Source organism: Lepus europaeus, chromosome 11 (genome assembly GCF_033115175.1).
Source record: "Lepus europaeus isolate LE1 chromosome 11, mLepTim1.pri, whole genome shotgun sequence".
Taxonomy (NCBI): domain Eukaryota; kingdom Metazoa; phylum Chordata; class Mammalia; order Lagomorpha; family Leporidae; genus Lepus; species Lepus europaeus.
Window position 1 is genome coordinate 42,442,219 of NC_084837.1, and position 18,988 is coordinate 42,461,206.

General features: G+C 41.1%; 1 protein-coding gene across 2 annotated transcripts in view; it reads right to left on the reverse strand.

Annotated features, from left to right (window-relative positions):
- The window catches only part of AKAP6 (A-kinase anchoring protein 6), a 500,321-nt gene that overhangs the window by 368,661 nt on the left and 112,672 nt on the right, over positions 1–18,988 (reverse strand). For both annotated transcript variants that reach the window (XM_062205295.1, XM_062205294.1), the window contains exon 2: positions 7,801–8,158. In XM_062205295.1, the coding sequence (XP_062061279.1) occupies positions 7,801–8,124 (324 nt within the window). In that variant the 5' untranslated portion in view covers positions 8,125–8,158. The remainder of the gene's footprint in view (positions 1–7,800; positions 8,159–18,988) is intronic.

The window sequence follows — 18,988 nt, forward strand, 5'->3', positions numbered from 1 at the left end:
ACACTGCGCTGATCCAAAGGCAGGAGCCAGGTACTTATCCTGGTCTCCCATGGGGTGCAGGGCCCAAGCACTTGGGCCATCCTCCACTGCACTCCCTGGCCACAGCAGAGAGCTGGCCTGGAAGAGGGGCAACCGGGACAGAATCCGGCACCCTGACCTGGTGAGCCGGCGCCGCAAGGCAGAGGATTAGCCTATTGAGCCATGGCGCCGGCCAAACCAGATAATTTATAAACAAGAGAAATTTATTTCTTACAATTCTGGAGGCTAGAAGCCCAGGACCAAGATGCCAGCAAAATCAATGTGTGGTGAAGGTTTGCTCTCTGTTTCCAAGATGGCATCTTGTTGCAGGTGGAAGGTGAGGACAGCTACCTTGCATCTTTTTTTTTTTTTTAACAGTCATAATTGCATCCATGGAGGTGGAGTATTCATGACTAAATCACTTCCTAAAAGGACCCAACTCGTAATTAACATCGCTTTGGCAATTACATAATTACATATTTTATATATATGAGTATATATAAAGTTTGAGAGGACACATTCAGACCTTAGCACACACCAATCATAGAGATATTATAACCACACATCTCGGCTTTAAGAAAAAAATGTTTAACAACCTCATACCCACCAACATATAAATCAATTTGATCAGTTAATTTCCTGAGATTTAGATTTGCCTTTGGGGTTGCCAATTTAGTGAGCATTTTCATGTAAGGTGTGTTTAATTTATTTAATTTTATTTATTTAAAAGGCAGAGAGACAGAGAGGGAAAGAAACAAAGATGTCTCCCATCTACTGACTCACTCCCCAAATGTCTACAACAGTGGAGACTGAGCCAAGCCAGAGCAGGGAGCCCCTAACTCAATATAGGTCTCCTATGTGGGTGACAGGGATCCAAGCCTTTGAGCCTCCCAGGCTGCACATAGCAGGGAGCTGGAAAAGCAACAGAACCAAGATGTGAACCCAGGCACTCCCATGTGGGATGCAGGCATCCCAAGCAGCATCTGAGCTAGTGTGTCAAACACCCACTCTTAATATAAGTTTTGATCCCATATAAAAACAAATAAAAATAATATTGCACAAATTAGCACTGGATAACAATAACTTGCATAGCATGCACCAAAATTAAAGTACATAGCAAAGATATTGAGCAAAGTTGAAATGATCTAAAGTAGTAACTATCAAACTGTTCTGGCCTTGACTCAGAGACAGACATAAATTTTACATCATGACCAAGCATGGATACTTTTTATAATTAAAGCCAAGTTTTACAAAATAGCACATTTGCTTACTTCACATACTTCCATCCTGTTTTATTGTTTCAGTTCCGTAATTCACTGAATTGATTCCATAAGCCAAAGGGATTGAGGCCTACTTGTTGAAAAATGGTTGCCTAAAAGTTAGAAAATGTCTGCTCTTTCCAGAAAACAAAGATACTTTTGCTTTCCACCTTAAACTGGTACTTACATGATTTAACAGGTATTAGAAACTACTCAAAAATGGTACGATTTTGAAGCTTCAGACTTTCACACGCAGTCACGCTAATGCTAAGATCCAAATCCTTCAAGTTCTAAACTACGGATGTCAGAAGTTTAGTTTCACTCAGAGTTGTCTTTATTGAGAATTTCTGGGAACCCCAGAATGTTTTTCAGATGTACACAAGAATTAACTCTGGTTGTTGCTCACTGTCATGCCCAGCAGACCCTGAGCTGCACAGCTGTCACGTTGGTACTCCCACTGCCCACAGGCAGAGCTCACTGTTAATGTTCCAGCAGTAGGAGAGAGAAAATTCTTTCCATCTGCACCTGTCAAATGAGGGAAGACTCAGCCTCAGCCACTTGGGAAGTAATCGAAGTCATAACCCAAAGTGTTTCTCCCTATTGGCTATCCACATTGCCCCGGTGTCTACTCAGGATAGGATCCTGCACTATCAATGCATTGTAATATGGCCTACCATTCCCTCCCACCCTCACACCAGGGGCAGACTCCTTATCCTCTCCAAGGAACCCCATCACCCTGGGACTTCCATCATCTTCAGTCATCAAGCATATCTGATGTGCCAAAGCAGAGCTGTGAAGAGGCAAGTCTTGGTCCCAGCAGGGCCTCCAGCCCCAGGGGAGTCATGAGTATGTGAGTTAACCCCAGATGTCAGACACATCTCATTCTGGGGCAGTCCAGTTGGGACATCTTGTAACTAGAGTCTCTACTGAATGCTCAAACTTTAGGAATCAGTCCTAAGTCAGGGACACAAGCCCAAATCTCACTGGAGGAGGTTCAGAGTAGAATTTATCTAAACTAGCTTTTGAGGGAACTAGTTCCAATTGAGTTACGTTAAGACTTCCATAGGCTATCCAGATTCATCATTTAGCCTATGCCAGCTGTCATGTTTCTGGAATACAAACAATATTCCCCCCGAGAAGACCGTTAATCAGGAAGCTGAGGTGCTTACACTGTCTGTTTAGCACTGAAATACATTCACCCAGACCAGAGACCTCAGTTAAAATAAAAACTATTTAAAAGTTTTTGTCTGATTTTCTTTCACAGCCCAGCTTCTGAATCCAAAGAGGGGAGGAGAATAGATCTAAAAATGATTTGGCTGCTTTCTCATACCTCTTACTAAAAAATTGTTGAAGCCAAGAAGCAAAATATGTGGATTGCATTTTCAGTTTAAAAAATGGAAAAAGTACTCAATAAATACTCCTATATTTCAAAGTTTCCACTTTTGGATCTTCAAGTCAGATATTTTTATTCACTCTCAAGAACAATCACTCCACCAAGAACTTGGAAATGAGAGAGAGAAGAGTAGACAATGACTATGAGATAAGCAAAGTTCCCTTAAAAAAAAAAAAAAAAAACCATGGCTCTGGGTCTAAAAGACCTCAAAGTATACTTATTGACCAAAATCATTACCAAAGAAAGAGTCCAATAGGCAAGAGGGGTGTGAGGCCAGGCACAGCCACCTAAAGAAAGAGTAAATTCTTCTGGTCAGACTTTGTAGGTAAGATCTCTAAGACTTCAAAATTACTCACAGACTCTCCTTCATAGAACAATGTACTAAACATACTGGGGCCTTGATTCACTCCATGTCTTCGTCCTAATGCAATTCTCACTGAGCAGTCATCTTTATGTGACTTATCATGCAAGTTTATCTTAGGGAGAGAAGGCACCGACCATACAATCTAGAACTTGTTATGCAACCACAGATGTTAAATGAGCCACCAATCAAGTGCTCCACCTTGTCCTAGGCAATAGAGATACTGGAGAGTCAGACATTTGAGGTCTTTGGGGGAAATAAGTAAACAAGTAGTATAACAATTGAAGCTTGTGATAAGAACCATTTAAAAAAAAATAAAAGTGGGAAAACACTAGATAATGGCTAGGAGAGAGACCAGATATTTTAATAACACTTTCCAAAAGCATTTTTCAACTAAGTTTTTTGTTTTGTTGTTGTTGTTGTTGTTGTTTTATAGAGCTATACATTGGTGTGATGGTAGAGAAGACCATGTTGAAAAGACATAGGACAAGCAATGTGACAATAAGTACGAGACAAAGGGACAAGTTAGATAAGGGCAGTTTTTTTTTTTTTTTTTTTTTGTTTGCTCTTCATCCAACACAGGTCCTACCTCCTCACTCTCACCCACTGTCTAATCCTCTTCCAGGCATGGCCTTCCAGATATCAGAAACTGGCTGTTCCTCTGACTAATAGCTTGGTGAGGATCTAGATTCTTCCAGCCAAAAAGAAGGGAAGGGAGTTTCTAGGCAGAGGCAATAGGAAAAGCTGTGAGGCAAGAACCTATCATTTCTTTGGAATTTCCAGTGCACCTGGAGCTTTATGACCACGGGAGAAAGTAACAGGAACCAAGGCCAGAGAAGCAGGCAGAGTCATAGACTTGGGAAAAAAAAAATTTTTATTACAAATCCAGTAAGAAGCAAGGGAATGACATGCCCTAAATTAAATTTTTACAGATCTCATCAGCTACTGTGTGGATAACAAACTGGTAAAGATAACAATGGAAGCAAGGAGAAACAGCACTTTAAAGGTAGCCAGGCAAGCAGGCATATGGCTTGTCTCAGGGCAACAGCAGTAGTGCTGGAGAGCAGTGAATGGCTCAGAGCACATTTTGGAGACAAATTCCTAGCTTGTTTCTTCAGACCCCATTCATTTCACTGGTTCACTCCCCTAAGTGATCCCAAGAGTGAGGAAGAGTGCCAAGCTGAAGCCAGGAGCCGAGAACTCAATCTGGGTCTTCCGTGTGTGTGTGTGTGTGTGTGTGTGTGTGAGGGACCCAATTACCTGCTGCCTTCCAGGGTGTGTATTATCAGGAGGCTGGACTCAGGAGTGGAGCCAGAACTGAAGCCCAGGCAGTCTGGTGTGGGATGAAGACACCCACACCCCTCACAACCATGCACCAAATGCCTGGCAGACATGCAAGGAGTATTGAAAAAGTTCATGGAAAAGGCACATTATGGAAAAATAGTAGATTCTAAAATTTTTTACACCAAAATAAATATCTTTTAATTCCATTTGCCATGTACTTTTTTTTTTTAATTTTTTTTTTTTTATTTTTGACAGGCAGAGTGGACAGTGAGAGACAGAGACAGAGAGAAAGGTCTTCCTTTTGCCGTTGGTTCACCCTCCAATGGCCGCCGCGGTAGCGCGCTGCGGCCGGCGCACCGCGCTGATCCGATGGCAGGAGCCAGGTGTTTATCCTGGTCTCCCATGGGGTGCAGGGCCCAAGGGCTTGGGCCATCCTCCACTGCACTCCCTGGCCACAGCAGAGAGCTGGCCTGGAAGAGGGGCAACCGGGACAGGATCGGTGCCCCGACCGGGACTAGAACCCGGTGTGCCGGCGCCGCTAGGCGGAGGATTAGCCTATTGAGCCGCGGCGCCGGCCGCCATGTACTTTTTAAAGTATACTCATATATATAGGGTAGAGAGTCATGCTTTGGCTTAGCAAAGAGTGGTACCTTTTACTGAAATTGGGAATATGGTGGGGGGGAAGGATTAAGAGCAATTCAGTGGGCATATTCAGTTTGTGATATTCAAAAGACACAAGTGAAGATATCTTTTGAGTATGCTCCTCACATTGGGAAAACATGGGGATGGATACATAAATTATCTGTGCCTAGGTGACCTCTAAGGTCAAGGGCATTCCATCCCTGTGATGGTTAATTTTTATCATAAATAATCAGCTTAGTGGGAGTCAAGCTGAAACCTCAAAGGCCCTCTGCTTTGCCACAGGCCTCCATTGAGAGCTGCTTCTACAAGGTTGTTTTGTTGTACTTCCACATAGAAAGCACTGTGTCCAAGTTCCTTTACATTCTTATGGATCAATGTGGAAATCTGACAAGGTCACATGTATTTGAAAAAATTCATCAAAGTGTTTATTTGATTGAAAAAAGAAGTACTATAAAAGTACAGGAGAGATTTTAAGTAGGTTGAGATAAAACTAAAACCTCATGTAGACTGCTGTAGAGGCCACATCTTTTTAACTTTGGGTTCAAGTGAAAGGTCTCTATTACTACAGAATATCTGAGAACATTACAGAGAACGTTGGGTTGGTTAAGTCACATGATGAAGCCAGCACCAAAAAAAAAAATCAATAAAGATTCTAGAACCAGATGAAGTTGGACAATTTCAGTTTATCCCTCAGAAGTCGGGATCTAGTAGCTCTGTATGGTTACTGTGTTTCCTCACACCCTCCTGTGCCTCCCTTCTCAGCAAGGAGGACAGAACACACCAAGGGGTGGAGCTGACAGAGGCAGGTGTGAAATGCCTTTTGACCAGAGCGAGGTCAAATGAGCGGTTCCAACAAGAAAACAGACTACCTTACACGTGATTTCCCAAACAAAATTTCATACTGAATGGAATTTTCAATTTATTGATATAATAGACACATTGTTGATATACTTAATTGACCCATTAATGTCTTTAACAGCCGTTAGCAACATTCTCAGTTGAGTTTTCTAAAGATATTTCCATTTAGCCCGCATTCTCCTTTACAGTTACTAACCTTTCTGTGTAAAGTTGAAAGGTTCTTCGGGCTGGCACTGTGGCACAGCAGGTTAAAGCCCTGGCCTGCAGTGCAGGCAACCCATATGGGTACCGGTTTGAGTCCTTGCTGTTCCACTTCGGATCCAACGCCCTGCTAATGTGCCTGAAAGCAGCAGAGGATGACCCAAGTCCTTGGGCCCCTGCACCCACGTGGGAGACCCAGAAGTTCCTGGCTCCTGATCAGCTCAGCTCTGGTCATTGCAACCATTTGGGGAGCAAAGCAGCGGATGGAAAACTTCTCTCTTTCTTTATCTCTTTCAAATAAGTAAAACTAAACCTTTAAAAATATATAAGTACATAAATATAGATAGATTCTGGAGAGCGACAGCTTTTCTTACAAACCCATCTCTATATCTACTTAATCTACTTACAAGAGACACATGAGAAAGGGAAGGGGGTGACACAAGCTTCCTAACGTCTACTTCACTCCAACCCCAAAGAGGTGGAGAGCTGCTCCTCTGATTGCAGAACCCTGTTTCAGAGACTCGGTCCATCATGCCTTGCTACCACAGCAGGAAGCTGGCCGGGCCTCACAGTCTTCTGAAGCTGCTTCCTAGCCATCTCTGTAACCCTTGTATACCTTCTTCCCAAGAAACCACACCAAAGGAGCCTGCAGGCCTGCTCAAGGCAGAAGCCCAGCTACCTTTGGTTCTCTGGCCCTTTGGTGCTCTCTCTCCCAGACCCTTCTCTCCCACTCCTGCCCACCAACCTGCTCTCAAACATTCTAGAGCAGCAGCAGGGTCCAGAACCTGTTAAACCAGCTGAGAAGGCTGAGGTAGTGCCCACTCTGGGCTCTGGGAGACAGGTTCTCTCTTCACAGCTTATCTTTTCCTCTCTGCCAGTGGTTGCCTGCTATCCGTCATTTAAGTGTTAAAACATCCAAGCATCTACTTAAGTCTTGTTTCAGGTCATTTAGGACGAATTAGTTCAGCGAAAGCCATTTTCCTTAGACTTCCATGTACCTGACTAGAAACTTACACTCCAGTTTGGAATTAATACCCTGATTGATTACAAATTCACCTCACTTTGCCAGTCAATGACCTGAGCACTATTTCACTCAAGGACCTGGGAGAGAGGAGTGGCTATAGCAGAGCAAGATTCACTGTTCTGTGAGGTCCCCAGGCCAAAAACTATTAATAGCACTGTACTGGTGCTTTCAGATTGCCAACAGTCAGACATTTTGAGGGCCCTAGACTTTTTGTAAACGTTTGAACAGCAGATGAGTTGTCATAAAAGCACCATAGTTCTGTGTGATGCATTGTACCTGGATGAAAGGATCCTTTTTAAAAGGAGCCCATTGCCCTTCCCCACCACGCCAGAATTCATCGTCGGGCACAAAGGCAGCATCGACTTCAACAGAGGGTAACAATCACACACAGGCTCACAGTCTCGTCTCAGCTTGATGTTTTACCTATGAGAGTCTTCTATTAAATCCTTCACATCAGTTCTTAAAACGCTTTTGTTCTTTATATCTGATAGCTACGGACATCGCATAAAAATGCCTCTCCCTTTCCTCACTCCTTTGAACTATCCCCAAAGCTAATGTTATTCTAAGTAATCGGCATATGAAGCAAAATCAGAAAAGTATTCCACCCCTGTTTATCCACAAAGATAATGGCTTCATACCTGTTACCATGGTTTTCTTCCTAGACATTTCCTCACTGGGAATTAGAGAACTCAGCTCCAGATGTCACAGCCTCTCTCAGACTTCTGTCTTGGGAGAAGCTGAGCCCAGAGACCTGCCTTACCTTTAGTTGCACTAGGTGCACATCCACGTGCTTGCTGTCCGAGTCCTGCTGCACTGAATAGGTTAGGTCCCGGACCCTCTCTGAGGTCATCCGCAGCCAGGTCTCAATTTCAGGTAAGTGGAGGACAATCTTCCAGTCAGCCCCTGTGTGTAGTGGGGGTGGCTTTTCGTACTGCTGGTCGGAATCTGTGTCCTTCATGGCCTCTTCTCCCTCACCCTGCTCCACGGTGGGTGTCATGTTGATGGCCATGGGTGAAGCATCAGTAGCCATGGGATCCAGGTCTTGTGACCTCAGGGGGGAAAGTGTCACACTCATGGTTAACATGGAGAAGTCTAAACCTTACTTCTTTCCAAAACAGCTGAAAGGCAAGAGGAAAGAAGAAAGCGAGTCAGACAAGATTGCCAAATAAAGAAATGATATTTCACAAAAGAAAAAGGATTTCTAAATTAAGCCAGATTTCTAAATTAAGAAACCGTAGTTCGTAACAAAAACAAGAAGTTTTGATTTTCTGTTTGGTGGCCCCAAGATCCAGCATATGCTAGGAACACAGAATCCTAGTGGAATTATCTACCCAAACATCCATCTCCCCTCTTCCTTAGTAACAAAATCATTATTTTTTTTAACTGTGCATTTTCCTGCACATAATCTAAAGCTAAGTTCATCTCCTTTCCAGCTACAAGTGGCTGTGTGACTAAGTTCAGCCAATGAAATGGAAGTGGAATTGCTATGTAGAAGTTCTGAGACAGCTGTTCAAAGGGAGCTGACTCGGGAAGGCCCCCCCTTTGCCCTTCTGCTTTTGCTCTTTCTTCCAGACTATAATGTGGACTTGATGGATGGAGCTCCAGCTGCCAACGCAGACCCAGAGATGTTTTTAAGTATGTTGGGTAGAGGACAGTGGAATACAGAGGAAGGAATGTGATAATGAGAAATTACTTTATTAGTCCTGACTGCTGTCCTGGACTTCTTTTATGTGAGAAAAACTTCTACCTTATTTAAGTCATGATTATTTGAAATTTTTCTACCATAAGTATCCACACATCATTTTGACTATAACCAATATATTCAATACTTAAACTAGCTAGACAGTGACGATATCCTAATTATAAAAAACAGTGTGCTAACTTCAGGAGATACTGCTGCTTTCCATGATTTATTAGGAAAATAGGTACCACGTGGGAATTCCAACTCTTGACTTTCCTGAAAAGTATAAATCATATTCAATAGATATAATTACCTCTCACCCTAAATTATACTGATATTTGATTATATTGCATTTTTAAGAGGCTTCTGGAATTTCAAAAGTAATAAATTGCCCTGAAATGCCTCACAATAGAATTTAATCAAATATGTGAAAACAACCTAAGTGTGTCAAGATAAAGGTTGCTTTTTAAGATACAGTTAATTAATTTACTAATGATATAGCTACTAAATTTATCTTTCTTCTGGAACCCATCTAGTATAAAGTAACAAACTTTTGGCTCATGTTCTTTAAAAATAAGCATTTTAAAACAGAGATAATTTTTAGCCTTAGGAGCAATTTTTCTATCCAAAACAAAGAATTTCTTTTTCTATTAGACTTTTCTGGCTCTACACACTCAAGTTACTTTCTACCCTATTTTTCCAAAGATGAGAAAGGTGTCTCACTGAAAGATCAGAAATTAAATATGATAGTCAAAAGTAACTTAAACGGCCAGCGCCATTGCTTAACAGGCTAATCCTCCACCTTGCGGTGCTGGCACACAGGGTTCTAGTCCTGGTTAGGGCGCCGGATTCTATCCCGGTTGCCCCTCTTCCAGGCCAGCTCTCTGCTATGGCCCGGGAAGGCAGTGGAGGATGGCCCAAGAGCTTGGGCTCTGCACCCGCATGGGAGACCAGGAGAAGCACCTGGCTCCTGGCTTCGGATCAGCGAGATGCGCCGGCCGCAGCAGCCATTGGAGGGTGAACCAACGGCAAAAAGGAAGACCTTTCTCTCTCTCTCTCTCTCACTATCCACTCTGCCTGTCAAAAAAAAAAAAAAAGTAACTTAAACACAGCAGCAAAATACAAAAACAAATGGGATATCAAACTAAGAAGCTTCTGCATAGCAAAAGAAACAACCAACAAACTGAGGAGACATCTGTAAAACGGGAGAAAAATAAATATGCAAGCTATTCATCTCACATAGGATTAAAGTGAAGGATAAATAAAAAATTCAAATGACTCAGCAGGAAACATGACAGTGGTTTGACTTAAAAATGGGCAAATGTTATGAATAGACAGTCCTGAAAGAAGACACACAAATGACAGATATATGAAAACATGCTCAACATCAGGAATCATCTGGGAAACACAAATGAAGATCATAATAAGATAGCATCTCACCCAGTCAGATTGTTTATCAAAAGGATAAAAACTAATAATTGTTGGTGAGGATACAGACAAAGGAAAATTCTCTGGCATCCTGTAGGTAGGAATGCAAATCAATGCAGGTATTATGGAAAATAGTGTGGAAGTTCCTCAAAAAACTGAAAACAGAACCACCATGTGATACAGCTGTCCTACTGCTGGGTACATATCCAAGGAAACGGAGCCACTTTACAAGATACTTCTGCACTCCCAGATTTATTGAAGCTCTACTCAGAAAACCCAAATGACCAAAAAAATGGGGGTTGGGGGAAGGCAGATCAAGAAAGTTCCTAATTTTACCAGGAACATGTAAATTTCCAAACAGGAATGGACACAGGGAATAAAAAGACATACTGAATTTACAAAAGTCTTAACAATAAGTTACTTCTATCATTTTAAAATCCTTCCAATACAGTAGTGTAAACCCATTCCCTAATTTCTTAAGTATCTAATTTTTAAAATAAATGATCAGGTTTACAATCCTATTAGACCTGGCTATTTTTAATAATGAAATTTCCCTGAGAGGGATAAAATTCCAAGAAAAGTGTGTTACCCTGACACTTCTTCCTAAACCACACCCCAGCCTTAGATAAGCTCCAATTCTGACTTCCCAAAACAATTTTAAATTATTTATCAATTCACTGTGCTCTGGGACATCAGTTTAGAATCACAATCCTAGAGAAAGAATCTGATACACAAAGGTTAATAAAGGTTTCTAGTTCAAGGACATAGAACTGGTTAGAGGTAAAGATGACACTGGTGTCACAGAGGTTCCCTGTTCCAAAAAACTAGATTGACTGGTACCAGAATTCTAAAAGGCCAGGGTGATGAATAATGAATGGTTAGGCAACACCTATACACACTCACTTGTCCCTAGACCCCTGCCCAAGAGCTCTACAAAACTGAAAAAAAAAGGTGCTTGGTCATTGTGTTTTCTCTGAAATTCCCAAATCAAGGCAGGGCCTTCTTTGAAACACACATCCTACTACAAATATAGAACTTTCCAGCCTACCATAAACTGAGGAATCAGTGCAAGGCAATTTATGTCCTGTCCCATGTGTCCATATATACCCATCAGGCTGGGTACCAAGTAAGTGCAGTACAGTTTTATGTGACTTGGGGCAAAATGCTCCATTTTCATAGGTTTCAGTTTCTCATATGTAGAATAACAATGCTAAACTACATGATCGGTAAGATCCCATCTAATCCTAAGAATTTGTAATTGCCTAGAGTAATTTATTCAGAGATCTCAAAGCATTTGGAAGCTTCCTGCCTAGAATGAGTGCTGGGACACTATTGAATGATGACCCTCCATTTTATCAAAGTACACAAACAGTATCAACAGACTTGTCCTGTATAAAGCAAAGAAATAAATTATCATCATGACAGACAGTGCTTTGTAAATCATTGCTTACACATTAGATGTTGCCAGTTCTTCCCTGAGGAACAGACATGGGAGATTCCCCTCCTGAGTATTTGCCACTTAAGAAGAACAACATAGATGTAGTTATATGTGTGGGGGACACACGGAATAAAATATACGAAACAAAAATGTAGCTAGAGAGGACATGAGTAACAGGCATAGAAGCTTGATATTCAACTTGCTAAGGCAAAATTTTCCTGCATCTGAAAAACTTCAACCTGGATGCCATGTCTCCACGTTTAACTGATAAGACTCTCAACAAGACAAGTTCTATAACCCAGAGAAGCAAAGCAAAGCAAAGCTTTACTCAAACTTCATTTTATCTTTTGTCTGTTTACTTTCCCTCGCATATAACTTTGTCACTAAGAGAAGGAATGCTGTATTTGTCATAATAGCATAGCAAGCCTGGGAAGTGGCATAAAATGAATTAATTACCCAGTTTTAAAGAAATTACTGTTAACATTTGATTTTCAATTCTAGTAGATCACATTTAAATGTGACACCCATGGATGCCCACATGTTCTTTCTGATCTTCCCAAAATCAGAGCTGACTTGCAAGATAAATTCATAATTCAAAAGAAAGATGCTCTGGAATGTAGAGACTTATAAATCTTTGTGTATATTTTCCTGTTCTTATCATGACGATTCAAGTTTGCTTCCCCAAATTATTCCATTTGAATGCAAACAGTGGGAAATTCAGCACAAGTCTGTATTTCTAAATACTCTAAGTTTTGTATCCTTCCCCTACAAGTCACTGTGCCAATAAGATTCCTTTCTAGTCACAAAGAAATTTAAAAAAAAAAAAAAAACATTAGACAACTTCTGATCATGCAAACGAAAGCATCGGACTAAGCACCCACACGTACCCACCAAACTACAACTCCGGCTCCAAGACAGCGTGACAGGAAAGACCCACCAGTCCTTTGGAACCCAGTGACCTCCTCCTCCTCTCCCTCCCATTCAGTGCTTGTCTGTGGCCACCTTTCTAGCATTAGAGATAATGCCACCTTTATCCTAGCTGCTGTTAAAAATAACATCCATCAAATCCTTTCCTTTGCACAAATCCAAAGAGGAGGCAATATTTAAATTGCAAAAGCTGAAAGCAGTATGATTTTGGAGTTCTTTCTTAATCTGTGGGAGTGTTCCCCCTCTCCCTATCTTATTCCATTTATCATCCTTTAGAAACAGAAGAAAACATACCATGGATTGCTTATTAATAAGGACTGGTTCTGCTATCTCCCTGACAGTCCACAAGTTGACATTAGCAGAATGCATTTGACTTGAATAAACAGATGCAATTAAACCGGGTGAGTTGTTCTTTGGCCAAATCTGGAGGAAAAAGAATCCAGCTACGTAGCCATCTAAACTGCCCATCTCTTTCTCCTTCTCCTTTAGTGTTCTCTCAAATAAAAGAACAGAAAAGCCGGTATGTGCCGACTATACTCACTGTAAATGCTTTTGTTCCTAATGGCCTCAGGATTAAGCCTCTGGCTCCTCCTTCTCTCCCCCTCCCCTGCTTCTCTTCTTGTAGCCAAACAAGATAAAAGCCAGTGTGGGGACTGCTCCATGCCAGTAGGGCACTAGCTCTGTATGCCCCTAGTGGCCTTGATTTCTTGCTGAGGGCTGCCACATAGCCCCTATTTGGAAGCTAACGTGTAAGTTCCAGGACTGTGCAGTTAGAGACAGGCCTTTTGTAAACAAGAGAGGATAGATGAGCTGAGAAAAAGGAGACAGTTGCTAAAACAAGGATCATTATGGAAAACTGTTTGGTGGACACAGAACACCTAGTCACTGGTCAGAAGACCAAGACCATACTCACAAAACCAAGCAATCTGAAGGAAGGATAAATTAATAGTACTGTGTTAAAATGACCAGCTGATAGAGCAGATCGGATCTACATAGATTTAAGCTCTCTCTCTTTTCTCGGGAAGAAACTGTTCATTCCAAGTGAGAACATCGTCGTGTGTACAGTCTAAGAGGCAGTCTTGTTGCTGTGTAAATCAATCCTGAATCTAAATACTTGCTCATAATCCTGCTCTGCCCTTCCTCCCTAATTTGGAACTCTAGCCAAAATAACTGACTGGCTTGTTAAAAAGAACATATTACAAAACAGAGAGAAAATTATGTTAGACATCACTAAGAGCCCTAGTTTCTTCCTCTTCATTTCTTTAATAGACATTTTAGAAAGCAAAAAAAAAAAAAAAAAAAAAAAAGAAAATACTCTGGACTGTCTCAGGTTTAGTCTAAGGTTAGAGCTCATGCTTTGATTGCATTAATAATGGACAAGTAAATTAACTCAAGAGGTGCAGCCTGTACTCCATTCCAGGATACCAGAACAGGACTTGGCAAAGAAAACACAAAAATAAGCTAATCAATTGCTTAATTAAATGCTGCTACCTACCCATATGAATGAGGATCTAATGTATCACCTGGTTTTAAATCTTGCTGTCTGCATACCTCCCAGGCCTTTTGTGGGGTCAAAGCTGAGAAACTTTAAATGGCTTTCAGCTCTTAGGTTAAATTTGTACTTGGAGAAGAAAAGAGAAGGTGGCTTTTGTAAGATGCTGCTAAGGAAATTTCCACAATGGCTCTCTGAAGCCTCTCTCTCCTTGGTGCTGTTCCCCTCGACTCCATGCCCTCTGCACACACCTGGAGAAATACTATTTAGTGGGATCACTACAGTAACCCCAGATTAGTCTCACTTTCTAATCTGCCTGCAGTAACCAGCTAGCCTGAAAGCACATACCAGTGAGGATGTCAAGGGCCCCAGGGTGGGAAACAGCCAATAACAGAGGAGCCCTGAGAGATTTCCACAATTTCAAAGATCTTCTTGGGTTATCAGTGGTGTTTCCTCTCTTTCTTCTTTATCCCCTTTAATATTTCCTTTGTGTACAGCTGTGCTCCGAGCCAGACGGCTGGTTCCATCGTGCTAATCACTCAGAGGCTGCGCACCTTTTCCCAGTTCTCCCCTCAATCACCCTCCAACTCCTCTGCCCACGGCACAGTATCTCCTGTCAGCCACAGCACACTTCATCAATCATCTTTCTCCCTCCCTCCCTCCCTCCCCACCACCTCCCCCTGATTATTCGGATTCTTCTCCTGTGCCAGGGACTCCCGGACTGGCTGGGCTGCTTATTATGCCTATGTTTTCTTTCCTCTCCAACAGCAATGAGCTTCTGCCTCAGGAAGTGCATCTGGTCAGCTGCAGTGGTGCCCTGGGTCAGCAGCGTGAGGACCTGGACACAGTGAACACTAAGGAGAGGGCTCCTATCTCTCACCCTAAGCTGCTAGAAACCACCTTTAACCACTGGGCAGCCATCCTTCTACTGTACAAGCCAATGTCTTGAGAGGGACTGGATTAGGAATACTCTATTATACAATGGTTGCTTTTGTCAATGCTATGAATTGCAAAAGAAATAATATTTATTTCAACTTCTGATGCTACTGATGCTTCCCTAGCAGTTAGGATTCAAATCAACCGACATTACTTAGACTTTGAGGCATTATACGTACATGACTCACAATATTCATCCTCAAGGAAACTGTAATTTAATAATCCCCCCCCCCACTAATACTTCCTGCACAGGTAGGCTTTGCTCAAATACACTGGAGGCAAAACACAAAAACCTGAGCGAGTCCAGTGGTATGGCATTAATTTTAAGTGGAGGAAAGTGTAACCTTTACTGGAGAACATAACACTGGAACTGTAAAAATGAGCCTGAGTTAGTTAAGCATAGGCAGAAGGAGATGATAAAGGAATTCTAGGCTGGGAGAACTGCCTGAACAGATACCCCAATATTAAGAAACTGGGAGAATCACTAAAAACAATAATTCAGTGTTGCAAACAGTGGCACTGTGAGGGCCGTGGCCTTGTCCCCCATTGCACCCTGCCTGCCCCCTGGCCTGGCTGCAGCCGACTTGCAGTGTTCGCACCCAGTGCCTGGGACCCTCTGCTTGTAGAGGGTAAATTCACAGAGAAACATGAATGGATAACAAGACAAAACTGTACTGGAATGGTGGGAATCAGCAACTTTGCACAAGAAGCTTTGAGAGATGTTGTTTATTGTAGTCTACCTGAAGTTGGGAAAAAAATTGAAAACACACACACACACACACGCACGCATGTACACAAGATGTTTGGTGCTTTGCAAGTGTGAAAACTGCTAGAGAACTCTTCTCTATCAGAAGTAACTGCAGTTAATGAAGCCCTTGCAGAAAATCCAGCTCTCCTCAACTAATCTTAGGAGGTGCTTGGCTGGTCAAGTAACACTGGAATAACAAGTGAAGAAGCCTATCAGAGCAACATCTATTGAAAAATTAAAGTGGAACCCCTACTTGAACGAGTATGGAATGACTTAATGCAGCACAGCTCTCTTAAATTAGCGGTGGAAAGCAACTTTAAGCAATATGGATGGGAAGATACTACTTTCAACTCTGCTACTGGAAGAATACCCCATGATGTTGTAATGATTGCAGATAAACACTATATGCATCTTTTCCACTCCTCATGCTCCAGACACTAGTATTCAGAATGCATGAAATTAACTGTGGTTAAAAAAAAAAAAAAGCTATGTCTATAATGTAATTCAGGGATAATATTGTGATCTTAAAACTTGTATGATATTGTAGCTTGCACACATCCATCCCTGGACTGGGGTCAGAATTTATAATGAAATTTCTATTGGAAATAACTGGGAATAGAGAACACTTTTTGTCAGTTGTGCAGTCAGATCAAGAACAGTACTATCTTAATTTTGCAATACACTGCATTTACCGGTGTTATTTTATAAAGTGAAGCAATAGCTTGGCAGCAAAATATGAAACAATAAAATTTTCAACTTCTTCTTGAAAAACATAATAATTCAGTGTTGAGAGGATCCAGGAGCCTGATGGGGCCCACAAACAGATAAGGCTACAAAATTAAGTCACAGGGGCTGGCACTGTGGCACAGCAGGTAAAGCCTCCGCCTGCAGTGCCGGCATCCAATATGGGTGCTAGTTCGAGTCCTGGCTGCTCCACTTCCAATCCAGCTCTCTGCTATGGCCTGGGAAAGCAGTAGACAATGGCCCAAGTCTTTGGGCCCCTGCACCCGAGTGGGAGATCTAGAAGAACTCCTGGCTCCTAGCTTCAGATCAGCTCAACTCTGGCCTTTGTGACCATTTGGGGAGTGAATCAGTGGATGGAAGGCGTCTCTGTCTCTCACTGCCTCTGCCTCTCTGTAATTATGCCTTTCAAATAAAATCTTTTTAAAAAAGTAAGTTTCAGCCATATTAAAGAGTGCTCTGAATATCACGCTATGGGGTTTGGGATGAATCTTACAGTGAGCAGATACTCTTGAAAAATGTATTTTAAAAAAAGAGAGAGAAATTTGGGGTTGCAGTTGGATCCTAGAATGGGATGAAAAACTTAGTATGTGCACTGTTATTTCCCAAGAAAATTAAATGAGAAACCAACACTATAAGAAAACCAACATCTACTTTTCCAAAGATTAACATAAAATGTCACCTTAAAACTTTTTCTACTCCAGAAGAGAGACAGACTGAGACTACAAAACTGACTCTTGGAGCAGAGTGATTAAAGGAGCTCTGTCCTACCTACTCCATTAAATATAAAAAGAATTCTCCATTTTTAGTTCTTCATTAACCCTATTCACAATTTTAGCAGCAGAGACTCAAAGTGGAAAATTTTTAAGGATAATTTTATATAATGTTTTCACTTTTTTGTATTCTGAAATTATTTTTAATTAAAATATGTATTGATCCAATCATTTTAAAAATATATAATATTGAAGATAAGAGAGCACTCTATATCCTCATATTCTCATCCTCAGTCAACAAGTGATGAGAGGCTATTTATCTTTTGAGATCATAGCATTTAAAGTAGAAAGGAAATGAGCCCCACAGGAAGTGTTAATCTTTAAAAATTCTGAAATCTAAATTAGTTATTTACTTGCATTAATATAGTGATATGGAAGTGTTTGCTAATTCAATGTTTATTTACCAGGTGTTAACAGGTAGTCTAAAATAAGTTGCTACTGAAAATGAGTTGGAAGAGTGCTGGGCAGTTTCTAGGTAGAAATGGCCAACTAAGTGCACAAATCTTATTTTGCTGTTGCCCAAAACCCATGAAACTACTAAAAAAGGGTTTCTGTTAAGTATAAACATTCAAGAGAAGGAGGAGAAACAATATTTTAAAAACTAGAAATCACTAATAGATGAACAAATGGTAAGTGACTTAGCTAGCTAATGAAAACTAAATCCTAAGGTAGTAGGGTAGAGATCAAAGGATCAATTTGATTTTTACTTCAGAATCCGTAAGGTATTTTGGAACCGGTATAACCCGGTAACTCTAGAAGTAGACATTAGGGGTGCATAGGGAAAATAATGTTCTTAGGTACACTGGGCATTTCCAAATGGGAATAAGAAATAAGGTACTTTTCAACATTTTATTGCTTTGTTTTTGGTAAAGAGTATCACAAGACTGGGGGGAACGGTACAACTTGATTGCTGCTGAATTTAAAATACTGAATTCCCAGTTGTGCCAACTCATTCCAAATCACCTTATTTTTTAATGCAAATATGCTCATTGTGACCCAATGCAATAAGGCTGTGTTTGTTTCACTCAGTAGTCCCTTGGAGAAACAACTGCTTCCTATGAAGTAAACCTGATCTTCTGATGAAAGCCAAGGATGACTAAGTGATCGAGTTGAAGGGGAGTTTATTTCAGCACTTATCCCACGAGTAGACACACTGTGGACTGAATAACTTTTGCTTTTTTGAGGACAACTGAATCAGACTGAGATATCAAACAATGAATTAAGCCAAATCTTTCAACTAATATTACATTTGTTTTTTGCTGTTCATGCTGCGACATGAGCACTCATCAAATAACCACACATACTGTTGTTCTTTCATAAGCAGAAGGCATTTTACGGGGTGATGAACTCTCATAAAGACCAGGATTTTCAAAAGCATTATTCCTGTTCACTATTATTTCCTACTCAACCTGCCCTCCCAGACATGCAGAAAAGATTTTCTTTAGAAGACTTAATGTCAGATCAGAAAATACTGACAGGAGCCAGCAAGGGCTCTTTATATCCATAGGTCTGATGTGCTCAGAGATCCTACCTCTGAGTTTTTTACTATAGAAAGAATAATAAAGATCTGCTACTATGTCACTTTGCAAAAGAAGCAATGTCAGCAAGGAAGAATCTATTTCAAATACATTTCATGATTTTGTTTAAAATGCATCAAGTTCATGGAACAATCAGGCATTTTACCCAGACAACCATTTAAATTGAAGGTGTGTGTCTGATAAATCTGACTTGTTCTAAAATGAGTTAGGGTTTTTAAAAATAATGCCTGTAACAAATAAAAGATG